The sequence below is a fragment of the Poecilia mexicana genome, unplaced genomic scaffold (assembly GCF_051168715.1).
Source record: "Poecilia mexicana isolate PSO_F unplaced genomic scaffold, ASM5116871v1 scaffold_8, whole genome shotgun sequence".
Taxonomy (NCBI): Eukaryota; Metazoa; Chordata; class Actinopteri; order Cyprinodontiformes; family Poeciliidae; genus Poecilia; species Poecilia mexicana.
In genome coordinates this window covers 10,123,636-10,149,456 of record NW_028263377.1, presented here as the reverse complement: position 1 = coordinate 10,149,456, position 25,821 = coordinate 10,123,636, and the positions used below count along the sequence as shown (strand labels likewise).

Below are 25,821 nucleotides of genomic sequence, written 5' to 3'. Positions count from 1 at the left end.
GAGAGAAAGAGAGAGAGAGAGGAGGAGGTCGGAGAAGTGAAAGGGTGGCGAGTGCAGTTTGAAATCAGGACCGAGGACAGCGCCACGTTCAGCACCAGGGACATCCACATCACCCTGAGCCCTTCAGGAAAGACAAAAGATCCAAAATGTAATCAATAAATAGTTTCATAGTTGTCATAATGAATAGATTAATGCATCTATTTATAATAGCTGAACTGTGCTAATAATTAAATGAGTGATCAAACCAATAAGTGTAAAATTAGTCATTCAAATTTCATCAATTTCGTGCCTAAGCCATCCTAGAAGTCTTCTCAGGTTGTCCCATACAACAACACAGACCTCTGGTTGCTGCGTTCACCTTATGGCGAGAAGAATCCAATAAATCTGCTGCTTTGGCTGCACAAGGACTCGAAAGCATCCCTGACGCCCGATATTCCTGCAGCACCCCCACGAAATGGTTTAGGGAACACATTTGTAAGTAAGACTTCTCTACATCGGTAAAATCAGAAAAACCCAGACTCTCATTTTCCCCTCAACAGCTGTCAGAGTAAATATCCGGCCCACTGTTGCATGGCCTGGATGAAAACCTATTCATCTGACTCTTAGAGGTTAGGAGTTCACTTTCTACACCTCATAGTGGATTTTCCCATAACGGTTAAAAAGTGTGATATTTGGAAAGCATTCCTTGATCCCCAATCTTTGATACTGGGACCCAAGTCTGTCACACCACAAGTGTAGCGATCCCTGAAGAGAGGTCAAGAGACATCAATGATAACCCATCAAAGTCCACTGCGGTCAGAGTTTTGGGAAAAATCTCATCATCTCCTGTAATTTTCAGCTGGGCAATGTTTTAAAGGTATCAACAACCTCTGCTCCAGTGATGGACTTGCTTGTTCCCTGCATTCCAGAGTCTTCCCCCATCCTGAGGAGTACCTCAAAGGGCTCTTTCCACCACCTGATTGGGTCCCCAGTCCTGGGTGTTGTCCCCTAGTATTCCTAATGAGTCATCAGATGGTTTGCCAGAGTTTCCTTGAGGCTGACAAAAAGCACCTCTCCATAGCCACTCTGCATTTGCTCCTGTAACCAGAAAAAACACATTCCTTCTGGCCAACACACAAGCCCTGAAAACATAATTTTCTCTATTTATATATGAAGATGTATTTATTTTGAAGTTTTGTTAGTGGCACATTTAAATCATTGTCTGTATAATTATTTAATTTACACCCTTTTGTGTTGTGAAAATGTTTGTGTTACCCTCCAGATATATCTTCTCTTGAGATCTCTGTAACAGGCGGACCTTCATGCTTCTTATACAGCCAGAGTTGCGGCGGTGGGCGGGACCCAAAGCAGAACGGAGGTTTGCGATTGGCTCCTGGCATGCGCTGCTTTTCCGCGCGCCCAATCCGCGCCGATCAGTGCTGCCGCGGGCGGAGTTTGGAGGCACGCGCGGTTAATTTTAGTTTGAGTTGGTTGGACAGAGAGGAGGAGGAGGAGGATGGGGATGAAGAGGAGGAGGAGAACAAGGGGGAGGCAACCGCTATCTTTTTTTTTTCCTTCTTCTTCTTTTCTCTTTTTTCCATTTGTACCAACGGGCACAACTGGCTCAGGCTTGTTACGGACCAGTCCAACTTGAATAGCGTTTTACCCGTTTTCCATCCTAGCAGCCTGCATCCTGGACAGTCGATGATTTCTTGGTGTCTAACACTAAACGTTTTGCATACGCGGGTTTGGACGACTTGTGGTGGCTTTTGACATGGAAGAGGAGAAAAAAAATATGTCGACGAGTCAATAAACCCACCATGGATAGCCTACAGGTCGCCCTCATCTAAGGAATGGGATTTTGATCTGCTTAAAGCGACATGGTCGAAGGAGGAAACCCAGAGGTGAGATAGGGGCGAAAACTGTTTAGAAAACTGGCATTTTGTCCTACAAAGGCGAGTTATTTAGAAAGACGAGCGACAGAAATAAAGAAGGCTTAAAAATATATTAACTGGGACATATGAGGCCAGGAGAGGCGGGATGTGGCATCACCCTCCGCTCTGAGTGAGTGTGGGCAGTGTCGAGCTGTTGGGGACAACCGGTGGTCGCTTCATCCAGCCTCCCACCTTCCCGAAGCTGCTATTTTCCTCCATATGCTCGCCAAATATTTAATAATTTTTCAGTTTTCAAGTGCCTGTCTGCCCCCTGCTCCTCTCTTTGACTCTTCAAGTCTCGAAATTAGGAAAATTAAAGGCTGAATCTATAATAAAAAGAAGAAGAAGCGGAGGAGAAGGAATAAGGCACCCAAGGAGCCGCCTATATGAAGATGCTGATGTGTGACCGCGGCGTCCAGATGCTCGTGACGACGGTGGGCGCGTTCGCCGCCTTCAGCCTCATGACCATCGCCGTCGGCACGGACTACTGGCTGTACTCGCGCGGGGTCTGCCGCGTGAAGAGCAGCGGCGACAACGACACGAGCCGCAAGAACGAGGAGGTGATGACGCACTCCGGCCTCTGGCGAACCTGCTGTCTGGAAGGTACGTGATCAGTCTGACTGACTGACTGGCTGCTGGCTGGCTGTCTCGCGGTCCAAGCTGTCTCTCTCTGTGTGCGCGTGTGCATGGGTATGTCGGTGCGTTCATGTGCAGCTCTCAGCTCTAACACGCAAGCAGACACCTTTTTCCGTACATTGCGATACCAGAAGAGAGTCGGTGTCATTCTGCCTTCACGAACGCGAGCTCAGCCTGTTATCGGGAACTTGGAAATCCCTTCCCGGGAGTTAAAGCTGGCATTCCTCGGGACTGAGACAGGAGTGCCATTGACCAGAGGCATAACTGAGCGGGACGTGGATCTGCATGTTTCTTTTATTTATTTATTTATTTAAAAAAAAAAAAAAAAAAAAAAAAGGGAGTCAAGCAGCTTTCCCTCCAAACAGATCGTAGGCTGAATGACATTGGTGTGAATGGAGCAAACAACTGTTGAACACAGCATACCAACACAGGAAGTTGTAACCCATTGCCTTTTGTTTTGTATTTCTGACTTGAGTAATCCTACATTTCTAGATCCACTCTGGCAAGGAGACAAATTTCCTTGTCTTGAATGGGAAATCATTTTCAGAAATTTCATTCAATGACTTCCTCTTACAAAAGTGTTGATGTCCTGGAACCTTGCCACATTGCAACCACATACTTAAATATATTTTTATTGTCGTTTATTTAATCCAAAGAAGCCGTTAATCAAGTGGAAAGAAAACTATACATAATTTTATGCTTAAGAAAATCACAAAGGTTTGGTTTGCCTTCAATCTTAGTTAAATGCTAATAACAGAAACCTAACTATTGTGATATTCTGGGAAATATATCAATTTGTTTAAAAAAAGAAATCTAGAGCTTGAATGGTGATTTCCAATCAGAACCACATCACTCTCATATATTGACAACAGATCTATGCCTTTTATATCACCCTCATAGCACTGACAGGATGTCTCCAACGCATATTAAGAATAAAGTTACATTTTTATTTGCTTAAAAAGGCGTTCCACAGGATGGGCAGTAAAACTATTGGACTCTCTTGTGTAGCTCAACAGGTGAACAGTGTATGCTTGTAGAACAGAAGTCCTGAGTTTAATTCCAGTTTATGCCACTATATCACTATCCATGTCTTCTAAAAAGCCTTATAAAATTCTAAAAACCTGATTTAGACAACAAAGAAACTTTCACTTTTAGACAAAATAAATGCACATTGTAGTGTAGATCTTATGTTTTACTAAACAGATGTTCTTTAGATGCATTATCCAACATGAAATTGTTACTGGACAAGAACATTTACTTAATTGTCAGTGAACAGACAACGTTATGAAAATCAAGAAACACAGCAGATAGACCAGAGAAACTGGTAAAGTACTATTAGGTTGCAAAACAATTTCCCAACCTTTAAATATCCTATAGCGCTGTTGAATTTGTCAATTGATAATGGAGACATCAAGACATAGTTGTGCAGCTAAGTGTTCAGGGTGAGCAAAGGGAGCGCTGACCAGAGAAGCAGCCAAGAGGCCTGTTGTAACTGGAGGGGCTGCAGAGAATCGTAGCTCAGTTGGAATGAGCTATGAGCAGGGAAATTAATAAAATACACATTCACAGCCTCGCCAGTAAAAACACTAAATCATAGTAACGTCACAAACTGAAATAATGTCACAAGTTGTCTTTGTACATCAAGCTTCAGTGTTATATTTGAAAACAAGTCAGTTTTATTGTGTAACTAAATGATAGCTTTAGGGAGTTTTTAATCCGCTTAGTCCTTGCCTTTGGCAATTTGAATCTTCTGTCAGAGGGTCGGAGCTCAAATTTCTCTGTTCAGTGGTTGCTCAGGACAGCGGACAATGTCACAAGAGACTTGAGACAAATCGGGCAGCTTGATGCCAATGACCTTACTGGCAATTATTTTGTTTCGTAATGAAAGTCAACTGAATCTTGTAATAGAAATAAAAATGAGAGCCGTATCAAAATCTGCTGTTTTTCTGTTAAACTGATGGACACGACCATTTTCTAAAATATATACATGTCTTGGTTTTTTGTGAGATTCTGTTGATAGAACAATTATTAGTCATGTTACAGTTGTAAAAGAGTTTGGAGAAGAACATGAAGGGGACACACCAACCGTATGGAAAAGGAACTCTGGTGAAATTAGATCAAAATAAAAGTTTTCTGATCTATTTGCAAAATGTAAACATGGTGTTGGCAGTATTATGTTGAATTATGCTTTACTTTAGCATAATGGTTCCAGGACAATCCTGGAAGTAAATGTGCCAAACATTTAAAACTGGGGTGGAGGTTTTGCTAAACGTGCAGCCAGAGTTACAAAGGACTGGTATAGGCCAATTCAGTTCAGACCAAAATGTGCAGATGACACATTTTTACATTTTTATCTGAAAAAGTATTTTAATTTTTTCTTTTACTTCTCAACTATGCTCCATTTTGTGTTGGTATATCACATAAAATCCCAATAAGATAATTGATGGTTTGAAAATTAAAGGGGGATGCCCAAAGCCATCCTGATTGCATCGTTGCTTCGCTTAATTTATAGTGAAGTGGTGTTTTCTTGTCAGTTGCATCGCTTGACTCTGACTTTTTCTCATTTTAAAACCCGTGGTGTTTACGTACCTTTGATCTGGAATAGATGCACTTTTCTTTCAATACGTGAGACTAAAAACACATCCATAAAAGTCCATAAAAAACTTTTGCCTTCTGAGTCAAAAAACTTTTAGAAACCCTGAAGACATAATGATCAAAACCAACTTAAATCAAAAGAAAATCTCAGGAACAAAGTGCAAACGAATTTCTGGGTTGTGTAAAAGCTTTTTTTTTTTCCACTTTAACTTTTTTTTTTTGTCTTGTATTTATGCGTATGTATTGCATTTTCATACTGCCTAAATTATACTTTTTACATTAACAGCGCCACCCATCAAAAGCAGTAGAGGACAGGTTGATATGTTAGAAATTTGCGAAAAAGAAATCTCCTTAACCTCACAGCTATTTGGTATTTCGCTTCTGTGTTGTGCACAAACCAAGAATTGTATAAGTCTCTAACCAGCAGAGAAACACACATTTTAATTTCTAATTTAATAACGATATTGGTGGTAATCAGCGGTAGATGTTGACTGCATTCTTGTTTTTACGTTCTTCTTGGAGACACGTGACTTTCTTTCAGGTCATGGGTTTCCATTGCTATCTGGTGATTTTAAATATTTATTTTCTTATTTTACACATTTGACATGAGTTTCGTTTTTAAACTTGCTCTGCTGTAGTTTAGTACAACTTTAGAATGTCGTCTTGGCATGCCATTTAAATAAACTGAACTAAACTGAAATAAGAGCAAAAGACGAAGTGACTAGTTTATTGTTACATTTTAGAGCAAACAAATAGAACTTTAATAAACTTCCTTTAAGGACAGATGCAATTATTTATCACTTTTTGAGACTCACAGCTAAAATGTTTACATTTTTCAGTCCTGCAGCTCTTCTGCAAAATGTTTAAGTTTAATATTTTAATATTTGGCATGCCTCTCCAGTGTCATCCCTTTCTTGGATCAGCATGAAAGTCACTGCCAAGCATAACCGCCTCATTCTGGGGGGCAAAGAAGGCTATTATATGGCCAGATGGTGCAGGTACAAAGCTTTAAAGGAACACACTCATTTACATTCAACACTGACACACACCTATATACACACACATGCGTAAATTCAAATGCACATCCTTGTATCTGCATGAATAAATTGAGGAAAATTTGGGATATCCCCAAGCCACCATATAAGCAGAGCTGAGTTAGAGCTGTGCAGAAAGTTAATTCAATGTCAGCACAATGTCATGCACACACATGCACAGACGCACCAGCGAGAAATGCAGAGAGACATGTAGATGTACATTTGCTCACGTTTACACATCTAGCTGCAGAACATTGACCACGCTCTGTTATGTCTTTAGGCTTTCTACCCACAGGGGCCACACATCACTTTTTCTCAATGTATAAATGTGCTAACTCAGTTTAACTCTATTTACCTTACATCTTAAGAGATGGACAACATTGGGCTTATGCTCCAAATTTTGAAGCAAATTATCAATATGTGGTAAAACACATGACCACTGGTAGCTATAGTGGAGGTTCTGTTACGTTGAATTTGTATCAAAAATACAGCATTTCAATAAAAACCTGTTGGACTCTACCAGAAAATTGAAACTGGATCATGACTGGGTCTTTTCTACGCTTTCTGTTTTGTTTTGTTTCTAGGATTAACAAATTAAACAAATAAAAAAAATAAGAGTTTAATCTTCGCAAAATGATGCTTATTATCTGGTTTGCTTCACTGATTAGTGGTTCTCTTATGACTGAACAGCTATTCACTCCCAAACATTCATCATTTTTTTTCAACCACATTTCTTAGAAGACGATGGTTTCCGTCTTTCCTGCCTCTTTTTAATATTGCGTTGGACAGTTCTTAACCCAATTTTAGTGGTTTCTGTAATCTCCTTGGATGTTTTCTCTGCATGATGCCAATGATTTGACTCTTCTTAAGTAAAGTAACATATTTTCCACGACCATGGATGTATCTTTTGACTTGGCTGTTTAAGAGATGAGAAGCTACTCATTGCATCAGTTAAGGTCACATAATTTATTTCTATCTGACAGATGCAGTAATTATTCAGTAGGACCCTCATATCTGTTTGCCGTTTGCTCAGTTAAAACCAAGAGGCTACTTTTTTTTTCTTAGCTTGGCAGCTTTATATAATAAGAATTTCCTAAATTTGTATAGAAGTATTTCTTTAAAAACACACGAAAATGGCTGCTTTATACCCACAAATAACAAGCATGTTTAGATAATCACTTAGACTTGCAGAAATTATTTATATGGATTTGTTGTGTTTAATGGCTGTAAATGTGTGCAGTTATTTTGCCAGGTAACAGCATGTGGTCATTGTGAAATCTCTTGCAGCAGTAAATGGTTGTCTCTGCAGGTGTGCTGAGGTGTTGTGGAAAAAAAAAAAACGAGGGCAGCGTTGGGAGGGGAGGGGGTGAAAACATGAATGAAGAGAAACTGGAATGTTCATGAATGAAGCAGGGGAAAGGGGGTGGAGAAGGGAAGTGGGCGAAAAGTGATGGATGAGATATGCATGCCCTCAGTTTCTAGTGAATCTCCAGGGGCCACACTGTTCCCAACCTAACATTTTCTTGTGATAGAGATTAAGAAGAGCTCAGAAAGCAAAGAAACGGATCCGATGAACGTCGTCACCAGTGAAAAGAAAAACAACATAAAGAAGCAGGCAGTTAAAGAAATGGAGTGTTTCAGTGTCACCTGACAGCAAGGGGCACTGGCATGAAGATAGAAGAGGTGCAAGGATGGTTTAGTGAGAGATAGATAATAGCTCTTTAAGCTTCATGCGGTGCTGCAGGGATAGTCTGGCGAATATTCATCATTTGCTGGGTAGGAGGTGGAGGGAGTTGGGGAAACAGCTGAAGAGTCAAAGTAAAGAACCAAGTATGATCCAGGTACACAAAAAGTTTAAATGGTGACCAGACTCATGATAATGACTGAAAGGGAGACGGAAAAGAAAACGAGATTTTTACATTTATAGTAAAAAGGAAAAAAAAAAACACCTTTTTTCTCATTGTCCGACCATAAAATAGAGCAAACGCTTCTCGTTTTAGCTCGGTTAATATTACCAAGAAATATTTGCACGAGCAAACTGCCAGAATACTAAGAGAGAATTTTTTCCCCCCTCTACCTTCAAAGTCAGGTGTCGACAAGCACTGAGATTCCTGTGAGATGTAAGCCTCTGTTAGGGCAACTAACAACGTTTTAATCTGAGGCAAATGTTTGGATGCCCTACTCTTTTATCATCTAGTAAACATACATAATGGTTTTATTCTCCTAACAAATGTAAAACTGGAAAAGTTTGTAAAACATATTGTTTCAACTGATTGTGGAGTGGGCTGCACAGTGGCGCAGTTGGTAGAGCTGTTGCCTTGCAGCAAGGGTTCGATTCCCGGCCCCGGTCTTTCTGCATGGAGTTTGCATGTTCTCCCTGTGCATGCGTGGGTTTTCTCCGGGTTCTCCGGTTTCCTCCCACAGTCCAAAAACATGACTATCAGGTTAATTGGCCTCTCCAAATTGCCCCTAGGTGTGAGTGTGTGTATGCATGGTTGTTTGTCTCTGTGTTGCCCTGCGACAGACTGGCGACCTGTCCAGGGTGACCCCCACCTCTCGCCCAGAACTGAGTGTCTGCCAAACTAATCAACTGAATGTCTGCCAAAGAAATTTCATATTTGTGAGTGCATTCAAGAGGTCACACAATTAATTGCCAAATTAATCAGAAAGTAGGGCTGTTTTAATTTCCAACACCATGCAAGGTCGAGGTGAATCTTCATCAGTGCAGACAGAGCATTTGCACAATGTTGCATGAGATTAAATAATGTTACAATCAGATTAGACCGGGATATTTGAATACTAATTTAAACTTTAAATACATTGAAAAATGTCGGCGTAAATTATGATTTAAAGGAATTAACTGAAAACTGATTCAGTGCTACACTGTGAACATTAATCATTCAGCACAGTGAAGGTCAAGCACTGGTGAACAAAGTACACCAGTGCAGAGGGACTTCATCTACTCATAGCCTCAGGATATTTTTTGTCTCTGTGGCACCGTGGTTTGGTTTAATAGCATTCTAATTCTCGATTAGCATTTTAGTCAGTGTGCCTCATGACAGTGCCCCCGGCTGCTGGATGAAACAACAGACAGCTTCCCAACTCTGGACTCCCTAAAGAATGCAGGCGCGTTCCCATCGTTTGGAAATGTGACATTTTACAACAGCGTGATGTAGACCGGTCTCTTGTCCATGTAGCTTCCTTAACAACTGGAACAAGCGTTTATTAATCCGATAGCAACTCAGAAGAGACGAGGCAGGGGACTTGAATGGAGCGAGTGGATGTTTTCTAAATGTTAGGAGAAGAGCTAATGAGAAGAACTGAAACACGAACAGAAAGAGGGGTTTTTGAGGAAGCGGAAGAGAGGGAGGACCTGCTGTTTGAGAATGAAAAAGGGGAAAGGAGAGAGAAAAGGAAGAGGTGCGCAGCTGAGCACAACCTTCCTCGTTCTCTTTCATCAGGCATCACCGTGGAAACTAGTCCCTTCCCCCCACCTCTCCTTCCCTCTCCCCCGTTCTCCTTCACTCGCAAAGAGGTAATCAGGGAGAGCGAGAGAGGTAGAGGAGCAGAGAGAAAGTGGCACAGTCACCCAGACTGAGCTGTCAGAGGCACTCTGAGGAAACAAGCAGTCCAATTTGCTCTGCTTTTCGACTTTCTTTCCTGTCGCTTGCTCACTCCCTTCTCGTCTCTTCTCTTATCTGGCTCGTAAAGCCATTTCAATTTTGAATGCATGTGGCCACATGCTTCCAGCTTTTGTAAAACAAGTCAACTGATTGAGGGCAGCCTGAGTGGGGAAGGTTGTCCTCACAACAACAAAAATGCACAAACACAGCAATCGACATTTGTTAAAAAAGTATTAAAGATCTCTCAATCTCTGTTTAACCCTAAACAGAACTTATTCTGTTTAGGGTTAAACACATAATAAGTTGTATAAATTTGTCAACTTTGAGGCTTTTAAATCTTAATTTGCTTGGCAGAAACCAAGAGTAAGCAAAAGCATTTACACCCATTGAACTTTTTAACAGAAAAACACAACTATTGGAAACTAGACTGTATCTAATTACAATTTTATGTCATAGATCAAAACAAACTCGTGAGAAGTTTTGCTATGGAGTGAAAAGCATAAAGGTTTCAACATGTTAAAAAATGAAAATCCAAATGGGACATAAAAGCTTGGAGGGCCGTTTATGTAGCTTTATTTTTGCAATTGTTGCATGAAGGCCAGATGGAAATGTTTTTCTGGGTTTGTAGTTTTTCCAGCCTTTGGGTTTCCAGATGACAGACTGAAAACTTTCCCATCAGATATCAGAAGCCTTTAAAGTGGGTTTCATCAATGGTCACTACAGTGGACAGCTGTCTAAAAGCCATTTTCTTGTGCTTCTTGTGGATTTTTATGTTATAAATGCACACAGACCACTAAAGTGGACACTAATGCATCATAAAATATACTATCAACTATTGGCCATCAGCTGCAAGTGCAAGAAATTATTTTTGTTAAATCCAATATGGCCGACCGACCCGGTCCCTCCTTCTACTGTAGACGTCTTTTGCAGGTATAAAAACATATTGTGACATCAGATAACCCCTAAAGAGCAATACTACTGATGTATTTTTAAAATAACAACTTTGTATTTGGAGAAAATCACAATTGATCATCTAAAGTTTTTTAGGTTACAAAAATTTTTTCCAACCTTTTTTTTATGCCTTAAGAAAATAAAAAAAAATTTGGAAAAAAAATCCTGCCATAAAGGATCATAATTCATGCATAAAAGGGTTAAAGGCTTTCAAACGAGCAGCTGCTTGAGTTTAAAAAGGCAGCAGCTCTCACTATATTTCTGACCACTTCGCTGACCAGCTCAATCTGACTGTATGCACAATTGCTCCATTGATTTTTCTGCCATCTTTTATTCTCCATTTAATGAAATCTGAAACCAGAACAGCCTTTTAACATTTTAAGATATTTCAGTGATGGCTGCATGGATTTGCAGATAAGCCTCCACTGCCCTGCAAAGCAATTCAAACGGTGACCTGTGGCGCTTTAGTCAGTGGCCGTCCCAACAGTTTGACTATTCTGCGCACATGCTGCTTGTTTGTGAGAGCGAGATAGATCAAGGACGAACATCTGGCACCTCTTGGCTAGTTGGTCATGGGGTGTCTCGGCTAACAGTGCTGTTTTTGTTTGTCTCCTTTTTAACCTTGTTTCAAGGCACTATTTTATGAGTTATTTTGAGTGTTTGTTACATCACAAAAAGACTTAGAGTCATAGCTGGTAAAACAAAAAAAAATGCTTTGCCTCTACAAAAAAATACATATAAAAGTTCTTAAAGTTTAAAATAAAATGAATTTGTATTTTACGTCAAGAGCTGCATCTCGTTTATGTTTGTTAAAGGGACATTTTAAGAACATTAATGCAACATTCTTGATTTGTTGGATAAAAGCTGAAAGGAGAGAAAAATTAAAACGGAGACGACAACAACATATTAAGAGACTTTAATGTTCTGCACTATAAAATTTGGCATATTTATTAGGAAACACTAATAAATGTCTAAAAACAATTATTATTAATTACTAAATACAGTTAATGAACGTTAGAGACTAGACAAATCTGCCTTTTTAGGCCTGCTGCTGAGTATGCTCGAATCTTTTTGTAAAGTGGAAACTTTATAGTCCTGTTTGGAGGCTATTATCAGTTTGATGAGTGGACTTTATCCTTTACATGCAGGGTGGGCCATAAGTTTCCATACATAGGAGAATGTAAAATGTATATTTCTTTTATATTTCAGATTCCCAAGAAGATGTGTTTGACAAAAGAGCAAAGAATTGAAATTAAACTGATGGCTGGATCGGGAAGCGGTCGGACGGTTGCACAAAACTTTAACAGAAAACGTGGAACGGGCATCACATGGCACTGTGGCAAAACTTATTTGCAAGTTTCAGAAAACTGGAGATGTTGCAGATCAACCACGACAACAACGGTGTCCAAATCCGGTCATCGAGTCATGGTGTCTTGTATGTTTTAGATGTAACTGAAATGGCTGAATTACCTTCTTAGCCCATTATGACATTCTGCGGAGGTTTTGATCGACGTAGGTTGAACTCAGGGAACATATAAAACATGAAGACTGTCAGTTGTAGACAACAGTCCAGCTTGAGGTCTTTGCAGTTTGTTCCACTGCTACATATCAAGTTATCCTGATCCTCGTAACGGTATACAATAAAATCATTTTTTGGAGATTACTTTGGATATCAGATTTGAAAAAATGTTGCAGAAAGAGCTGAAAGTCCACACGAGCAAGTGAGGAGTGAGGAAAATGTGAATTTACCTCAACTAATGTGGGAAATTGCCTTTGCATGTTTTGCTTATTTTATGTAGCCACAGTCCTGACGTGCGACGGAACGCTGTTGGTTAGTTTCTACATGTTATCGGTGTACGGATGTGAGCGCGTCTGGATGTATGTGGCTGAGACTGGAGTTATGTCAGTCTCAGCAGAAATCTCTATCATAGAACAAATTCACTTTTCCACAACCTAAGTAAACATTAAGTCAGTGCAAACATCTCATCCAGCAAACATGAGGCCCTCCGGCTGTTTATCTGTGAATTATTGTGAAGGACTGCTGTTCAGGGAGACAGTTTAACTTCACAGATTACTTTTGATCTCAGTATCCCCTGCAAACAGAAGCCCTATTATCATCAGCTTAATTTATTGACACATTAAAAACAAACTGCAGATGACTTCATGAGCGCTTTACAATACTGGCCAGCTGATCTCGGAAAAAAAAAACAAGTTAGTCTATCAGTGTGAGAGCCAGAACTTGGGGCTGTGGAAATAGAAAGAATTGGGTCACTCGTGTAGGAAAAGCCAGAACATTTCTGAAGAGCCTTAATGGTTTTTGGATTTGGTTTTAAATAGTCTAGCACAACTTCCTGAAGAGCGAGGGGGGGGGATCGTAGCCAACTGGGTTTGACAACTTGAGAGACCTAAGAGCTTTGAGTGTGAGTTCACAAACCGGTACATGTGCATGCAGCTAACGGCTGCAGAAGCACAGGAAATGAGCCTGAAAGGGAGAAAATGCAAAGTCAGAGCAAGTAATGACATGTGGAAGACAAAAAATATAAAGTAGTCCCCTCAACTGTCCTGAAAAGAGCAATTTTGTGCACCAGTTTTAATGATTTTATTCATCTATTGAAAGTAAAATGGAGATTGGCCTTCAGAGAAAAGTTGAATGCTGATTTTAATATCTTAACCTCACATATTAAGTAAGTCCGAGCTCAGAGGTTTTTCTTTCACAAGCCAATTTCAGTGCCTCACAGCTTTTTCAGACTTCCAAATAACTGATTTGATCTCGATAAACTTCTTAGAAAAGTCTGACAAATCAGATGAGAGACGTTAAAACGCCTGAATCTTTCCCAACACGTTTCATCCAGTTTTATCTGCTGGTTTTAGGGGCTCCTGCTGTCTGTGTGTGCATGCAGATCTGTTTAGTGGTCAAAAGGTATTTGACAGGTTATGACACTTGACGTAAATCTGTGTGACAACAGCTGACTCACTTGCTGATAAAGCATTCGGAGATTGCTCAACAAAAACATATTAGGGAGCCGACAAATACGTGACTCACATGTACCTACACAGACTTTGCTTTCTCAACAGGAGAGGAAGGGATTTGACAGACGGCAATGCTGGGAGTTTTTTTTTATCTTTCTTTTTCTGTCTTTAACATTTTGTTCTTGTAAGGATGTTTGTGGCGTAACATACCTGGTACAAAACAAATTAACCTTTCACCAAACCAGAGCTGGATAAACTTATAAACTTTCAATAAATGGAAAATCAATTGGTTGTGGAGGATGCTAACTGCAGGATAAAAAGACAGAGAACTGTTTTTTTTTCTGTTGGGATACCTTTGTTTTGCACTTATTTTATACAATATAAATTTCTATCTTTTTTTTTTTTGAAAACGTGTAAAGAAATTTCTTATGGTAAGTTGAAGTTAAAGTTGTTCTGGTCGTAAATGAAAGTGTTGGTGTTAAGTTTAAATGGGCTTCATATACAACCAACCAAAGCGCTCTTACTTAAATGATCCAGATGATCTTTTACTGATGAAGCCATTAAAAATGTTGAGTGATACCTGAATCTTAGGGACCAGACGTCCTGTTTTATGCTCACCTGGGGTTTCCCCCATGGATTTATTCTGAGACTAATTTTATTTTCATTACATATTGATCATTTTCCTTCAATTAGCTGCAGTTAGCTGTTGGATTGAGATTCATCGACTCTCACTGAAGAACAGAAATCAGTTTTAGATGACTTGGGCTTTGTGGTACGTTATCCTACTGCAGAAAAATGGAATAGACGCAGTCAGCAAGAAGGCTGCCACATTCAAACGATGCTCAATTATGCTAAATGTTACAAGATGGATGCGTTCTATGATGATTTACTCCAAATTCAGACCGAAATGAATGCTGCTGCTAAAATTTGTGCTATGCAAAGTTTCTCCAAAGTTGGTTTTTCACACTTCCAGATGCCTAAATGCGCGCTCTGATTCACTGCCAATTAGTGGCTGCTAAGATTCTTCAGATTACACGCAGCTGGACAGGTGTATTTAATAAAGTGACCAGTCAGTTCATGTGTGTGTTTCATCGATATTTAGCTGTGTTGGGGTGTTCTGTATCCAGTCCATCAAAACCATGTGATGAACATCTGTTATTTTAAAAGGCAGGAGTAATAAATAACACGTTTCCCTGACACCTGGCAGGTCTGACTGCTTTGTACTCAGATGAAATTAATCTTACCATCTGGGGGAATAGTTGGGGTCTTCCACACATACTACTACTACCAATTACATATTCATTCATTCATGTCATAGATAAACAGTATTTATGTTCACTTAGGTACTATACAAGAGTGAATTTAAGCGTGCAAATCATTTGTGTTCGATCAAATCTAAATCAACTCCAACTCTTTGTCATTTAATGTGTAAAGAAGCAGTTCTTTTTAAGAACTTCTAAAATTGTTGCTCACCTCAGGTGTAGTAAATCACACTCCACTGACTCCATTATGTCATTATTTATTAACTACCAACCCAAAACCCCAGATATGTGCTCTGAATGGGTAACTAAAGTCAGTCTGGCCATTTTCTCACCTTAAAATGCCCATTTTTCTCCAGAGCACCGACATTCACTGGATATTTTTTACTTCTTTGCTGTAACCTTCTCAGAAGTCCAGTGCTTTTATTGTGAAAACTCTTAAAAATGTAATGTCAGACATTATTCTTTAAAAATAACATATTTCTTATTTTGTAAAATAAAGTTACTGGTAAAGGAGCAGACCTTTACTCTGAAGGATAAAAGTGCTTCTCATGGTTTTTAGTGGATGCCTGGTCTGCAATATTGCTATGCACCATCGCTTTGTGATTTTCTCAGCCTCCACATGCATTGCTGACAATGTGCAAAGCTACTTAAGATAAACTGATCTTTTTTGCACTTGCAAAAATATATACACTATTAGCTACCAAAAGGAGCTCATAACAGTTACTATAAAATAAGTGGAGTCACGTTTTAGTTCGTACTTTCAGGAACTTTTAATTATTCTTTGATTTACTGCATCGCATCTTGAATTTCATATTTTATTCATCATTTTGGCTTTTGACTGAATGTTCTGTAATTCAAAACTCAAACCTGGTTAAAATGCCAAGCAACACACCAATACTAATAATTTTTGGAGTTGGATTTTCCAGGGTTTTCCTCCATGACCTTCAACTGCTGTGACCTGATCTCAGCCAATAAGCAGTAAGAATAGATGAATTAATGTCTACAAATTTCCAGATTTCTCAATATGCCAACTTTTGCACAGGAATCTGTTTTTTTCTGGTCAGATCCGTCCTTATTTTTTTCATCATTAGTCCCCTGAAGTTATGTTAAAAGTTAGCTGACTCTCGAGTGATGAACTTACTCTCTATTAAAAGCAATTTCCATTTTTTTAAAAATAGATCATTCTTTATCACTTTAATTATTTTCTGCTGTTTCGACTAAATCACCACTCTCACTGTCTGCCCTAAAACAGCAGGGGTGTTTTTTTTTGTTTGTTTTTTTTTTAGTATACTTTTAAAACTGAAAATCTCCTTCTCCTCGTACCAGATCACAGTCATACCTAACAGAGAGCAAAGTCGAGGGAAGGAGGGACTGGAAATCAGCTTTAAGTATATGTAGCCATGGCAACCACTTCATTTGGAGTGTAAGTATACAGCAAGACCTTTAGTCTCTAGATATGAATATCGTTTTAAATGTTCCTCTGAGATCATGGGTCGCTGCACTTTAAACAGAAGAGAAGGAGAAAAAAAACGCTAATGAAAAGATGAAAGAGCTGTGAATTAGGAGCGGCACTATGCTTACGCTCGCATTCAGACGCCGGAGTGAATGGCGCATCCATTAACGTCTGGCTAAACAGACCTTGATTCCTGTAAAAAAAAAAAAAAAAAAAAAGTTATTTCTCTTCAAATCGAGTTTTGAAAAGAGTCGGAGGTTACTTTCTAATCCTTAAGTGCGAGTGCCGGGATGAATCAATTTGCGAATATTTTTCTCTGAGTGTGGGTGCTGGGGTCGTCTTCAAGTGCAAAAAAGCCATTAGGTTTAGTCATTCATTTGTTCATTGCCAGCCTCTATTCCCTCTTTTCTCTCTGATTCCCCTGTGCCATTTTACCATCAAGCCTCTTTCAGCCAGCCCTTCCTCTTTCTCTCTCTCTCTTCATCTCTCTGTCGGCTTCATCCTTCCTCCATCCCACTCTCTTTCATTGCCCCTGTGGTGTTGACCATGTGTGAATGGGGCTGAATGATGGGTGGGAGGATGCACGCCAGAGGTAGTTACACATCTGCATGGCACATACAAACACACTTCCAGAGGCACACACACACACGCACACACACACCAGGAACGCTGGTGGATGCGTGCAAAGGGTTGGGGATGAGGATGAGTCACTCCGCGCGACACATGGCGTGCTCGCAGGAGACTGCATCCGATTTAATATGACACAAACAAACACACACACACAGAGAGAGAGAGAGAGAGAAATGTAGCCGCAGAAGACTTTAACTTACACGCGTGATTGATGATGGTCATGCATCATGTTAACGAGCTTGGTTTTCCATTCCTGACGCCTGTTAAGTGACTGTATGTTTTTGTCCTTAATGTGGTAACTTTGTGTGTGTGTGTGTGTGTGTGCGTGTGTGTGTGTGTGTGCCAGCGTTCTTGGTCTGATAAGGCTTTTCATTAGTGTTTCCTGTAAACAGCCTGATTGCTCCAGCTCTGTCTTCTGTCATCTGCAGTTTCTCTGCCTCGATTGTCCCGTGTTGTGTGGTTTGTTTGTTTTTTCCCCTCTAGTTTTTATTAGCGATTACAATTCTGGCTGACCTCACAATTTTCTTCCAATTATGACTTTTAGGTCATGTTTTTAATCATTTTTAGCTCCATCTCAACGCACGCTTGTACCCTCACCAAACCATAAAATAAGACCACGTAATTATATGAGCTGCTCCTCTCTAGCAGAATGTGTTTTGTAAGGTTGAAACCCGAATGTAAACTAATTCTTAAGTGATGCCAGCACCAACATTTATGTGACAATTGACTTAATTAGTGTAGAAAGTGCTATAAACGTCAATGTATTTGACCAGAATTTAGTTTGATTGAGTGGCAACCCAGGAGAAGAAGAAGAAGAAGACATGCTTTCAACATTTCTTACATTAAAAATCTGAAACGTGTAGCATGTATTTTTATTCAGCTCTGCTTGGCCAATACTTTAGAGAGTAGAACTACTTTTAGTTAGAATTACAGCTGCAAGACTTTCATTATTTTTCCTATTCTTATTTGCTGAAAGATAAAACTGTCAGATTGAAAGTAACGTGTTTCCAAACAGCAGTTTTCCAAGTCTTCCCAAAGAGTCTCATTTTTCTTCCAGTATTTGTCCTGTATTTAGCTCCATCCATCTTCCCGTTTACTTTTACCTGCACTCCTGTAATTCGAGAAAAACATGATCCGTCCACCGCCACGTTTCGTCGTAGGGCTGTGCTCAGCGTGCTGCGTCTGTAAGTTCAATTTGGATCTCATCTGATCAAAATAAGTTTGTTGGTTTTTCTGATTAATCCTCCCCTTTTGCAACCTGGCAGGTCAGGTGGGCGACTGTTTCCTGGAAACGAACAGAGCTCTTGGACATTGTCAAAGCTTAGAGTAGTTTTTATGACCTAACCCTTCATGACTTTGCTTCCTCTTTACCCTCTAAAGTTTTCATGCCACACTAAACAAGAGCCACCAAATATTACAGGCACAGAGAGCCTCAACTGATGCCACTTGTAGTCCAAACAGTCGCTTGGAATATGCAAACTGCTTGAAGCAATATTACAAAAGCGGTAAATTTCTGATACGTTGCGCATCCCATTTGTTTTTGGGCGTAAAGATTAACAATTATCCTTTTCTGCTTGAAACTTGGCCTGGATAAACTGAGAGGTTGCTTGCTTCGTTTCATAGTCTGACCAGGTGACATAACCACGTGGCCGTGCACAGCAACACAAAGTGAACCTCATAGCAAATCTTAAGAGACTCGCGCGTTGCTGCTACAAAGCCAGTCGATGTGTTTTTTAATCACACTTAGACTGCATTTAGCTGGAGCTCGTTTTTTATGTATGTCATTTATTTGACAAAGGATTCATCAACAATTTACTTTCACAATTAGCTAAAAAAAAACAACAAAAAAAAAACACATCACACACTTGCCAAAGCCGATCTCGTGTTTGTGCTTGCAATCGAGGATCACCGTTTTATGAAGGAACGTCGATCCAAACTGACTCGTGTTGTTTCCCGCAGGAACATTCAGAGGCGTATGCAAGAAGATCGATCACTTCCCAGAGGACGCAGACTACGAGGCGGACGCAGCTGAATACCTCCTACGTGAGTAACCCACTCCTGACTTCGCTGTGATAATGCAACAAAAACTGAGAAGGATTTAGATCAAACCGTGACGATACAGGAACTCCACCAGTTTTTCATATCATCCCTTACTGAAAGGATTTATCTCTGGATTCTGTATGTGTCAATAATACATTCAATAATACATTGATCTCTGGTGACCGCTGTATTACATAAAGTAAAACATGCATCTTCTCAAGACATGCACACACGTTTTAAGAAGTAGTGTGATTTAACGCTGGCAATTCTAGAAACAAACATTTGATATGAATATGCTTACATCAGAAATAATCAGTGTTAACATATGAAACGTTGGCACAGTTATTGAAACCCCAACAAAAGCTGGAACAATAATGCAATCGCGTCATCTATTTTATTTATTCTAAGGTTGTTATGGATTATTATGTTGAGAAGCACCTCATGATCTGTAAGGCTGTGAGCCTGTTTGTCTTCCAAAGGCCTTGGGAACCTTGACAAACTATATGGCACCATTAACTCTTTAGCACACTTTTAATTAAAATCGTTTCAACTCTAGAGGTAAACAGACCCTTGGACCAGTCAGCAGAGAGATATTTTTTTTCCCCCACACCCTAAATCCTACTAAACCAGTGAGACGAGCAAAAGAGAACCGTGAATGAAAAAGGACTTCGAATGACTTACAGCAGGGCTCTGCGTCCTGCAACTTTAAGATGAAATGCTGGTCCAAAGAACCTAAGTCATAAATCCTGTAATAAAAGATGAATTTGTTTTAAGGTTTTTTGCATATCTTTACCAGGGGTGCCTGGCAAATGTGACTGGGACTGTAAATTGCCTGGCCTATCGTCATCTGCATATTCATATCTTCTTAAATCTTGTCTATACCAGATGTAATAGTTTGTCTGCCTCCTGCTTCCCGTCTCTCTCATGCCTGTAGTGAAGAATATGACAGGTAAGAGGCTTTTTGGGGTAAAAAAAAAAAAAGAAAGAAAGAAAGAAAGAAATGCTTTGCTAAGTCATTTACCTTTACATTTATAACATTCTGGGTATTTAACAGGAGAAATAGTCAATCGTTCCCCCAGACTCAACCCCTAAATATCTACTAGAGCTTCTCCATGTCCATTTTTAAAACACCAAATGAGATGTGCAACTTTTACTAAAACAGAGACTCAGTCTTTACATTTGAGCACCAGGATCTATGTAGTAAAGTGTGAGCATGCGATGTGTTTCACAGGTATCATGAAATAGCAGAAAGCACAAACAAAAGAAAAGAGAAAAAAAAAGGGATTCAGCCCGAGTCTCGTTTTCAATGCTCCACTAAGCAAAGAGCAACGTCCCCCCGAGGCAGCCAATTAGCCCACAGGACTCAGAGTGGATCAGCCAATAAGAAGCTGGGACCCAGTGACCAGCATTACATACAGCCCAGGGTTGTGGGCCACATAGGCGGGGCTTTGTTTGCTGTTATTCCAGAGGTCAATAATGCTGAAAATAATTATAAAATCCTTTAAATAAATGTTAATAAATCTAGATGTGCTTCGAAACTCGACGACTCTGACACACGTGCGCAGGAGATGCACATGCACATCTGAACGATTCCCACATAACAAACTGTCTACAGCCATCCTTCTCTGTGATCACGTCGAGCGCACATATGGGGGCTCTCGATTTTCACCCCTGCTGCAGCCTCACTTTCATATTCACCCTCTCTGTTGTTCATTATTTCAGTGTGCATATGTCAGTGTGACTCCATCTGTCTGAGTTTTTTGGCCATCTTTTCCCTCCCCATCCATCTCTCTCTCCCTCTCTCTCTGTCTCTCTCTCGCCTCCTCTCTGGATGCGAGGCCTCCAAATGCATCAACATGTTCTGAATTCAGGCGCAGTCGGGCGTGCATCGACATGCTGCAACATGTGTGTCTTGAGTGCATGCTCTAAGTGGTGCAGTTTCCGAGCATAGTGAATTTAAACCGAGTCTGTGACCGTCATGTTCGAATGCAGACTTGAGTGGTATTGTTCTGAGAGGGAAGTTCAACTCCTTAAAGGAAAGAATGATAAAATTTCAACACTACTGTACTTAAAGGGTATAAATACTGAAAAATTCCCCAAGTTTTTCTTTTCAGTTGTGCAAAAGAAGGATAAAATGGAAACACGTGGCAGTGAAGAGAGACCGCATCACGTATCATCAAACTAGGCCTGCAGCAATTAATCAGATTAATCATGATTGATTTATTATTGAAGTAATTGTTAACTAATTTGGTAAATGATTAATCGCTAATTAAGAGTACGCATACTCAAAAAAAAAAACAATTTGATGAAAAAACAACAAATTCAGAGCCGTAATCAGGCCACAACCAAACAATAAAATATAAATTTTACATTTAAGATTAAAAAAGAAGCTTCTTTGTCTGTAAATATGTCTTACCCCAGAACTCCTGAAGTGGCATAGTTTTAGCTTCAGCTTGTTCAAATCTTGTAAAAAAAAAAAAAAAAAAAAGTATTCCATTAAGCCCCTGTAATTAAGCTCTGATTATTAATCAGTTAATCCAAAACAAATTCAACAGATCAGCCCTGCACTGTATTGATGTTAAGTCAAGCAGAAAGGACCGAGCTTTTCAAACGAGGTTTTTTTTTTTTTAGCTGCAGATGCTACCTTTACTACAAATGTTCAAAAGTGCACCAAAGGATTGCTGTGTTACTGCTTTCCAGGCATTAACATTTGAATTATGTGTTTATTTGTCATTTTTAATGTTCTTCTAATATTACAGAACAAGCTTAAAATGCTGAATGAAAAATTTGCAGAAAGTGCCAGTTTTTTGTCTAACTGTTTAATTGATTGTCAGAATAATAAATAGAACAATCAATTATTAAATTAAGAATTTACTAAATATAATTGTGCAGCTTGAATATGTTGATGTATGTTTTAAATATAAACTCCAACATCTTAACATTGTTTCTGATAATGTTTCCAAAACGCTGCAAGCAATCTGCAATTTGCTCAAATCAGGTCAAAAATAAACATTTCAAATCAAATATTTTCTTGTGTGTGAGTGTGTGTGACTCAACCCTTCTTCCTGTTTCTTCTGTGCATGCAGGTGCCGTTCGCGCCTCCAGTATCTTCCCCATCATGAGTGTTGGTCTGTTGTTCCTGGGGGGGCTTTGTGTGGCTGCCAGTGAGTTTTACCGGAGCAGACACAATGTCATCCTCAGCGCAGGAATCTTCTTCGTATCTGCAGGTTAGTCATCGCCGTGCGTCTACCTCTGCTTGCTACAGCCAGCGTCCTCGCTCCTCTTTCAGCGTAGGAGCGTGGCGTTTTACCTGTCATCCGCGGCGCGATGCAAAGAGATAAAAGCAGGATAAGCATTGTTAAAGGACACATTTCACCGACTCTGCCCCACTGTTTAACAGTCACAGGATGTCCGCGGTCGCAAATGCGACACGTTGCCCTTTCTGACAGGTAATTTCACACTTTATGCGTGATCCCGTCAGTACACGCTGCATGCAGGTTTTGTGGAAAGCCGTCTTGGCTACAGCGCTAAGAATAAAATAACTGACCCAAATTAATGACTTCTTCAACACTCTCAAACCGAGAATTAGCTCTGTTATTAGAAAACCTTAGATTTGTACATTTCTCAGGATTATTTACAATCAACAAGATCAGATTACAAAAAAAAAAAAATTAATCAAACTGGTTCCTGCTTACAAATGACTAGTAATTTTATTCTACTGCTAAAGGGTAAATTTAAGTTTTATGATGAATATCTAACATTTATCAGCACTGTGTCTGTCTCTGGAAGGCCTTTTGAAGAAGGTTTTATTGCCTAATTCTGAGATCTAATGCCTGCTTTTACTGAGAGGAGAAACGGGTAAAATCGATTCCTCCACAAGCCTTCAGCTCCACCACAGACCTGAAATGAGGGATTTATTTTGATCAAATGTGCCGTACAACTGTGATGGAACCTGCTCGATTGCATGACATTTTGACGTCATAAAGTTCAAACTTCTGTTTATTGTTGTGTTTCTCCCAGGCCTCAGCAACATTATTGGAATTATCGTCTACATCTCAGCCAATTCTGGAGACCCAGGTCAAAGTGACAGCAAGAAGTCCTATTCGTACGGCTGGTCCTTCTACTTTGGCGCCCTCTCCTTCATAATGGCGGAAATGGTGGGCGTGCTGGCGGTGCACATGTTCATCGAGAAGCACCGCAAGCTGCGCGCCAAGTCCCGCACCGAGCTCATAAAGAAGTCCGCCTTCAGCCGCATCCCCTCCTACCGCTACCGATTCCGCCGCCGCTCCAGCATGCGCTCCTCCGAGGCCCCCAGCCGAGACGCGTCGCCGCTGGGGAAGGGCGGCTACACGGGACCGGCCGCCTCCGAGATGCCCATGTACACGCTGAACCCGAGAGAAGCGGGCAATGCGGGCGGCAAAGCGGGTAGCGGCATGGGTGGGCTGCTCAACTCGGAGAGGGATTTCCTCCAGAGCAGCACGCTCACTAAAGACTACAACAAGGACCCCAACCGCAGGACCACACCAGTCTGAGGGAATCTGGCTGTAGATATCGCCCAATCAGAGTGTCAAGGAGGAGGAGGAGAAATCCAGTGGAATTCCAAGCAAACAAATGGGAATATGAAGGGTTGCGGGGATTGGGATGGGGCTTGATTAACCCTGACTGTGAACTGTGAAATTTTTAGCCTTTGAACTGTGAATCCTTTGCGCTCTGAGAGTTTCTTAGTTGTGTAGCAGGGTGGGTTTTGATGGAGAAGTTCTTCCCAACATTCATGTACGCCTGGTACACCTATAAAATTATATCCGTAGCCGCTTATAAATGACAGCCGTAGCGATTTAGGTTCATGATTTTCATGTTCATAAACTGACTTTCTGACATTTGTAAGGGGAAGAGGAGAGGACATGCAGAGCTGTTGTTTGGAACGACTTCTCCTGACAAATCACAACTAATGTGAAATTGAAAAGAAGACAAAAGAGAAGAGAAAACGTGCAATCTTTGACCTTCACACCTCTCTCCTCCTGTCCCTTTTGGGTAGCAGTAGAGGGGAACAGTTAACTTTCCACATGTGATATCAAATAGCGAGAAAGCTCAACTTATCACAAGGCTTAATTCAGTTTCGGACCGGCTGAGTTTGGAAGAGAAAAGAAAATTTGTGCCATTGACATTTGTCGAAGTGATTATTTCTACATTTGTTTACTTGTTTCATATGAACTGACTTCAAACTGAGCTGAAACTGAATTGAGCCGATTCCATGACTCCCAGATTTGCCCCGAGGCCGACTGCAGATCGGCTCCTGGAGAGCGAGCGGAAAAGGCGACTCAACAAATCTTAACGTTCGATCCGTTGGTGCTTCCTCTCAGCTGTGTTTTTTCTGCCACTTCTTGAGTTATTTTTATTTTATTTTTTACCTAAAAAAAAGAAAAACTCCAGACGACCAGAACTCTGTCTGTCTGTCTGCCTTCACAAATCACCTTTCGCCTTCCATGTCTTTCCGTGTGGCCCCATACTTCACCTCACTGACACCCTCCTCCCACTCTGCCTTCCCCGTACTTAAAGCGACAGTAGATTTAGCTTTTGTCTTCCTTGTAGAGTATAGTCAGGTTTTCTGGATGTTATTATTTCAGGGTAACCTGAGGGATGGAGTCAGTGTAAGGGAGACCGCTGAGCTGTGAAGTATACATTAAGGCAGTGCCAAAATAAAAATAAACAAAAAAAAAAAAAATGCACATACCGAACTAGGAAAGGACTTTCTGTGTCTGCCCGCTACCTCTCCTGTCAACATCTTTAATTCGATATGATGCTGTTTCTGCTAGAGGAACTGTGAAAGCTTCAGCTGCATAAAGGACAAAATGCTCCTTTAATTGAATCCAATGGAGCGTCTTATATAAAAGGACTTAAAATGTATTAATCTGTAATTGCAGCAGCATAATCTCACGCTGCAAAATTTTGGGAAACCCAACCTTTAATTTTCATATATTTATTCATTATTATTGTTTTGATAAAATTGTTTATTGCTCTACCGGTATCTGTTTCTTCCATATGACCTGGGTGTCTCATAAGAGTGCATTGCGTCATGAACAAAAAAATCAGCCGAAAGTTTGACTTTCTAAAAATGTTACTAGATTATCCTGCTGCAGTTAGAGATTAATTTATTTTAAGTTTTTTTTTTTTTTTTTTTAAATACTATTGCCGGGGGATGCCCATCAGTAAGGCCAGATCTGAACCCATCGCAACATCCAAAAATGCGCTGCTTTCATTTAAACGTGTTGCCGCCCTGCCTCCCGTGTAAACATGCTGTTTTAGTAATAATGTTTGCAAAGGACTGAAATTATTCTGCGGTTCCCAGCATTTTGGGGAAACGTGTTTTAAATCATTCCCGAAGACCTCTGAGAGAATCTATAAGTCGCATTTAAAGGCAAATTTTAACAATTTAGTTATAGAAAACGCAAAGACTGCTGCCTGATTTCATCCAGACACGTCAGAGAGCTCAGTTATCTGCAGCCGTGAGAGGATTGTGTTAATAAAATGTTTAATAATGCCGACTAACTGATAAAAAAACAAAAACGTGTCTGTGCCAGAGAGACGTTATCAAGTCCTTAAACAGAACAAGAAGATTTCTATTGCCTCTTAATCTTCTAGCATTTACTAATTTGTCTGAACCTTTATTGCTGATAGCAGGTGTGAAAAGACAAAGAAGCCATAAAATAAAAAGAG

The 25,821-nt window shown here is 40.2% G+C and overlaps 1 protein-coding gene across 1 annotated transcript; it reads left to right on the top strand.

The window, feature by feature from the left end:
* The first annotated feature begins 2,299 nt into the window (after positions 1-2,299).
* On the top strand, positions 2,300-24,829 carry cacng3b (calcium voltage-gated channel auxiliary subunit gamma 3b). The gene is made up of 5 exons (XM_088008394.1): positions 2,300-2,516; positions 9,640-9,735; positions 19,027-19,110; positions 22,194-22,334; positions 23,128-24,829. Exons 1-5 carry the CDS (start codon positions 2,300-2,302, stop codon positions 23,637-23,639), a joined length of 1,050 nt encoding a protein of 349 aa, XP_087864520.1. The 3' UTR covers positions 23,640-24,829.
* Positions 24,830-25,821: the final 992 nt, after the last annotated feature.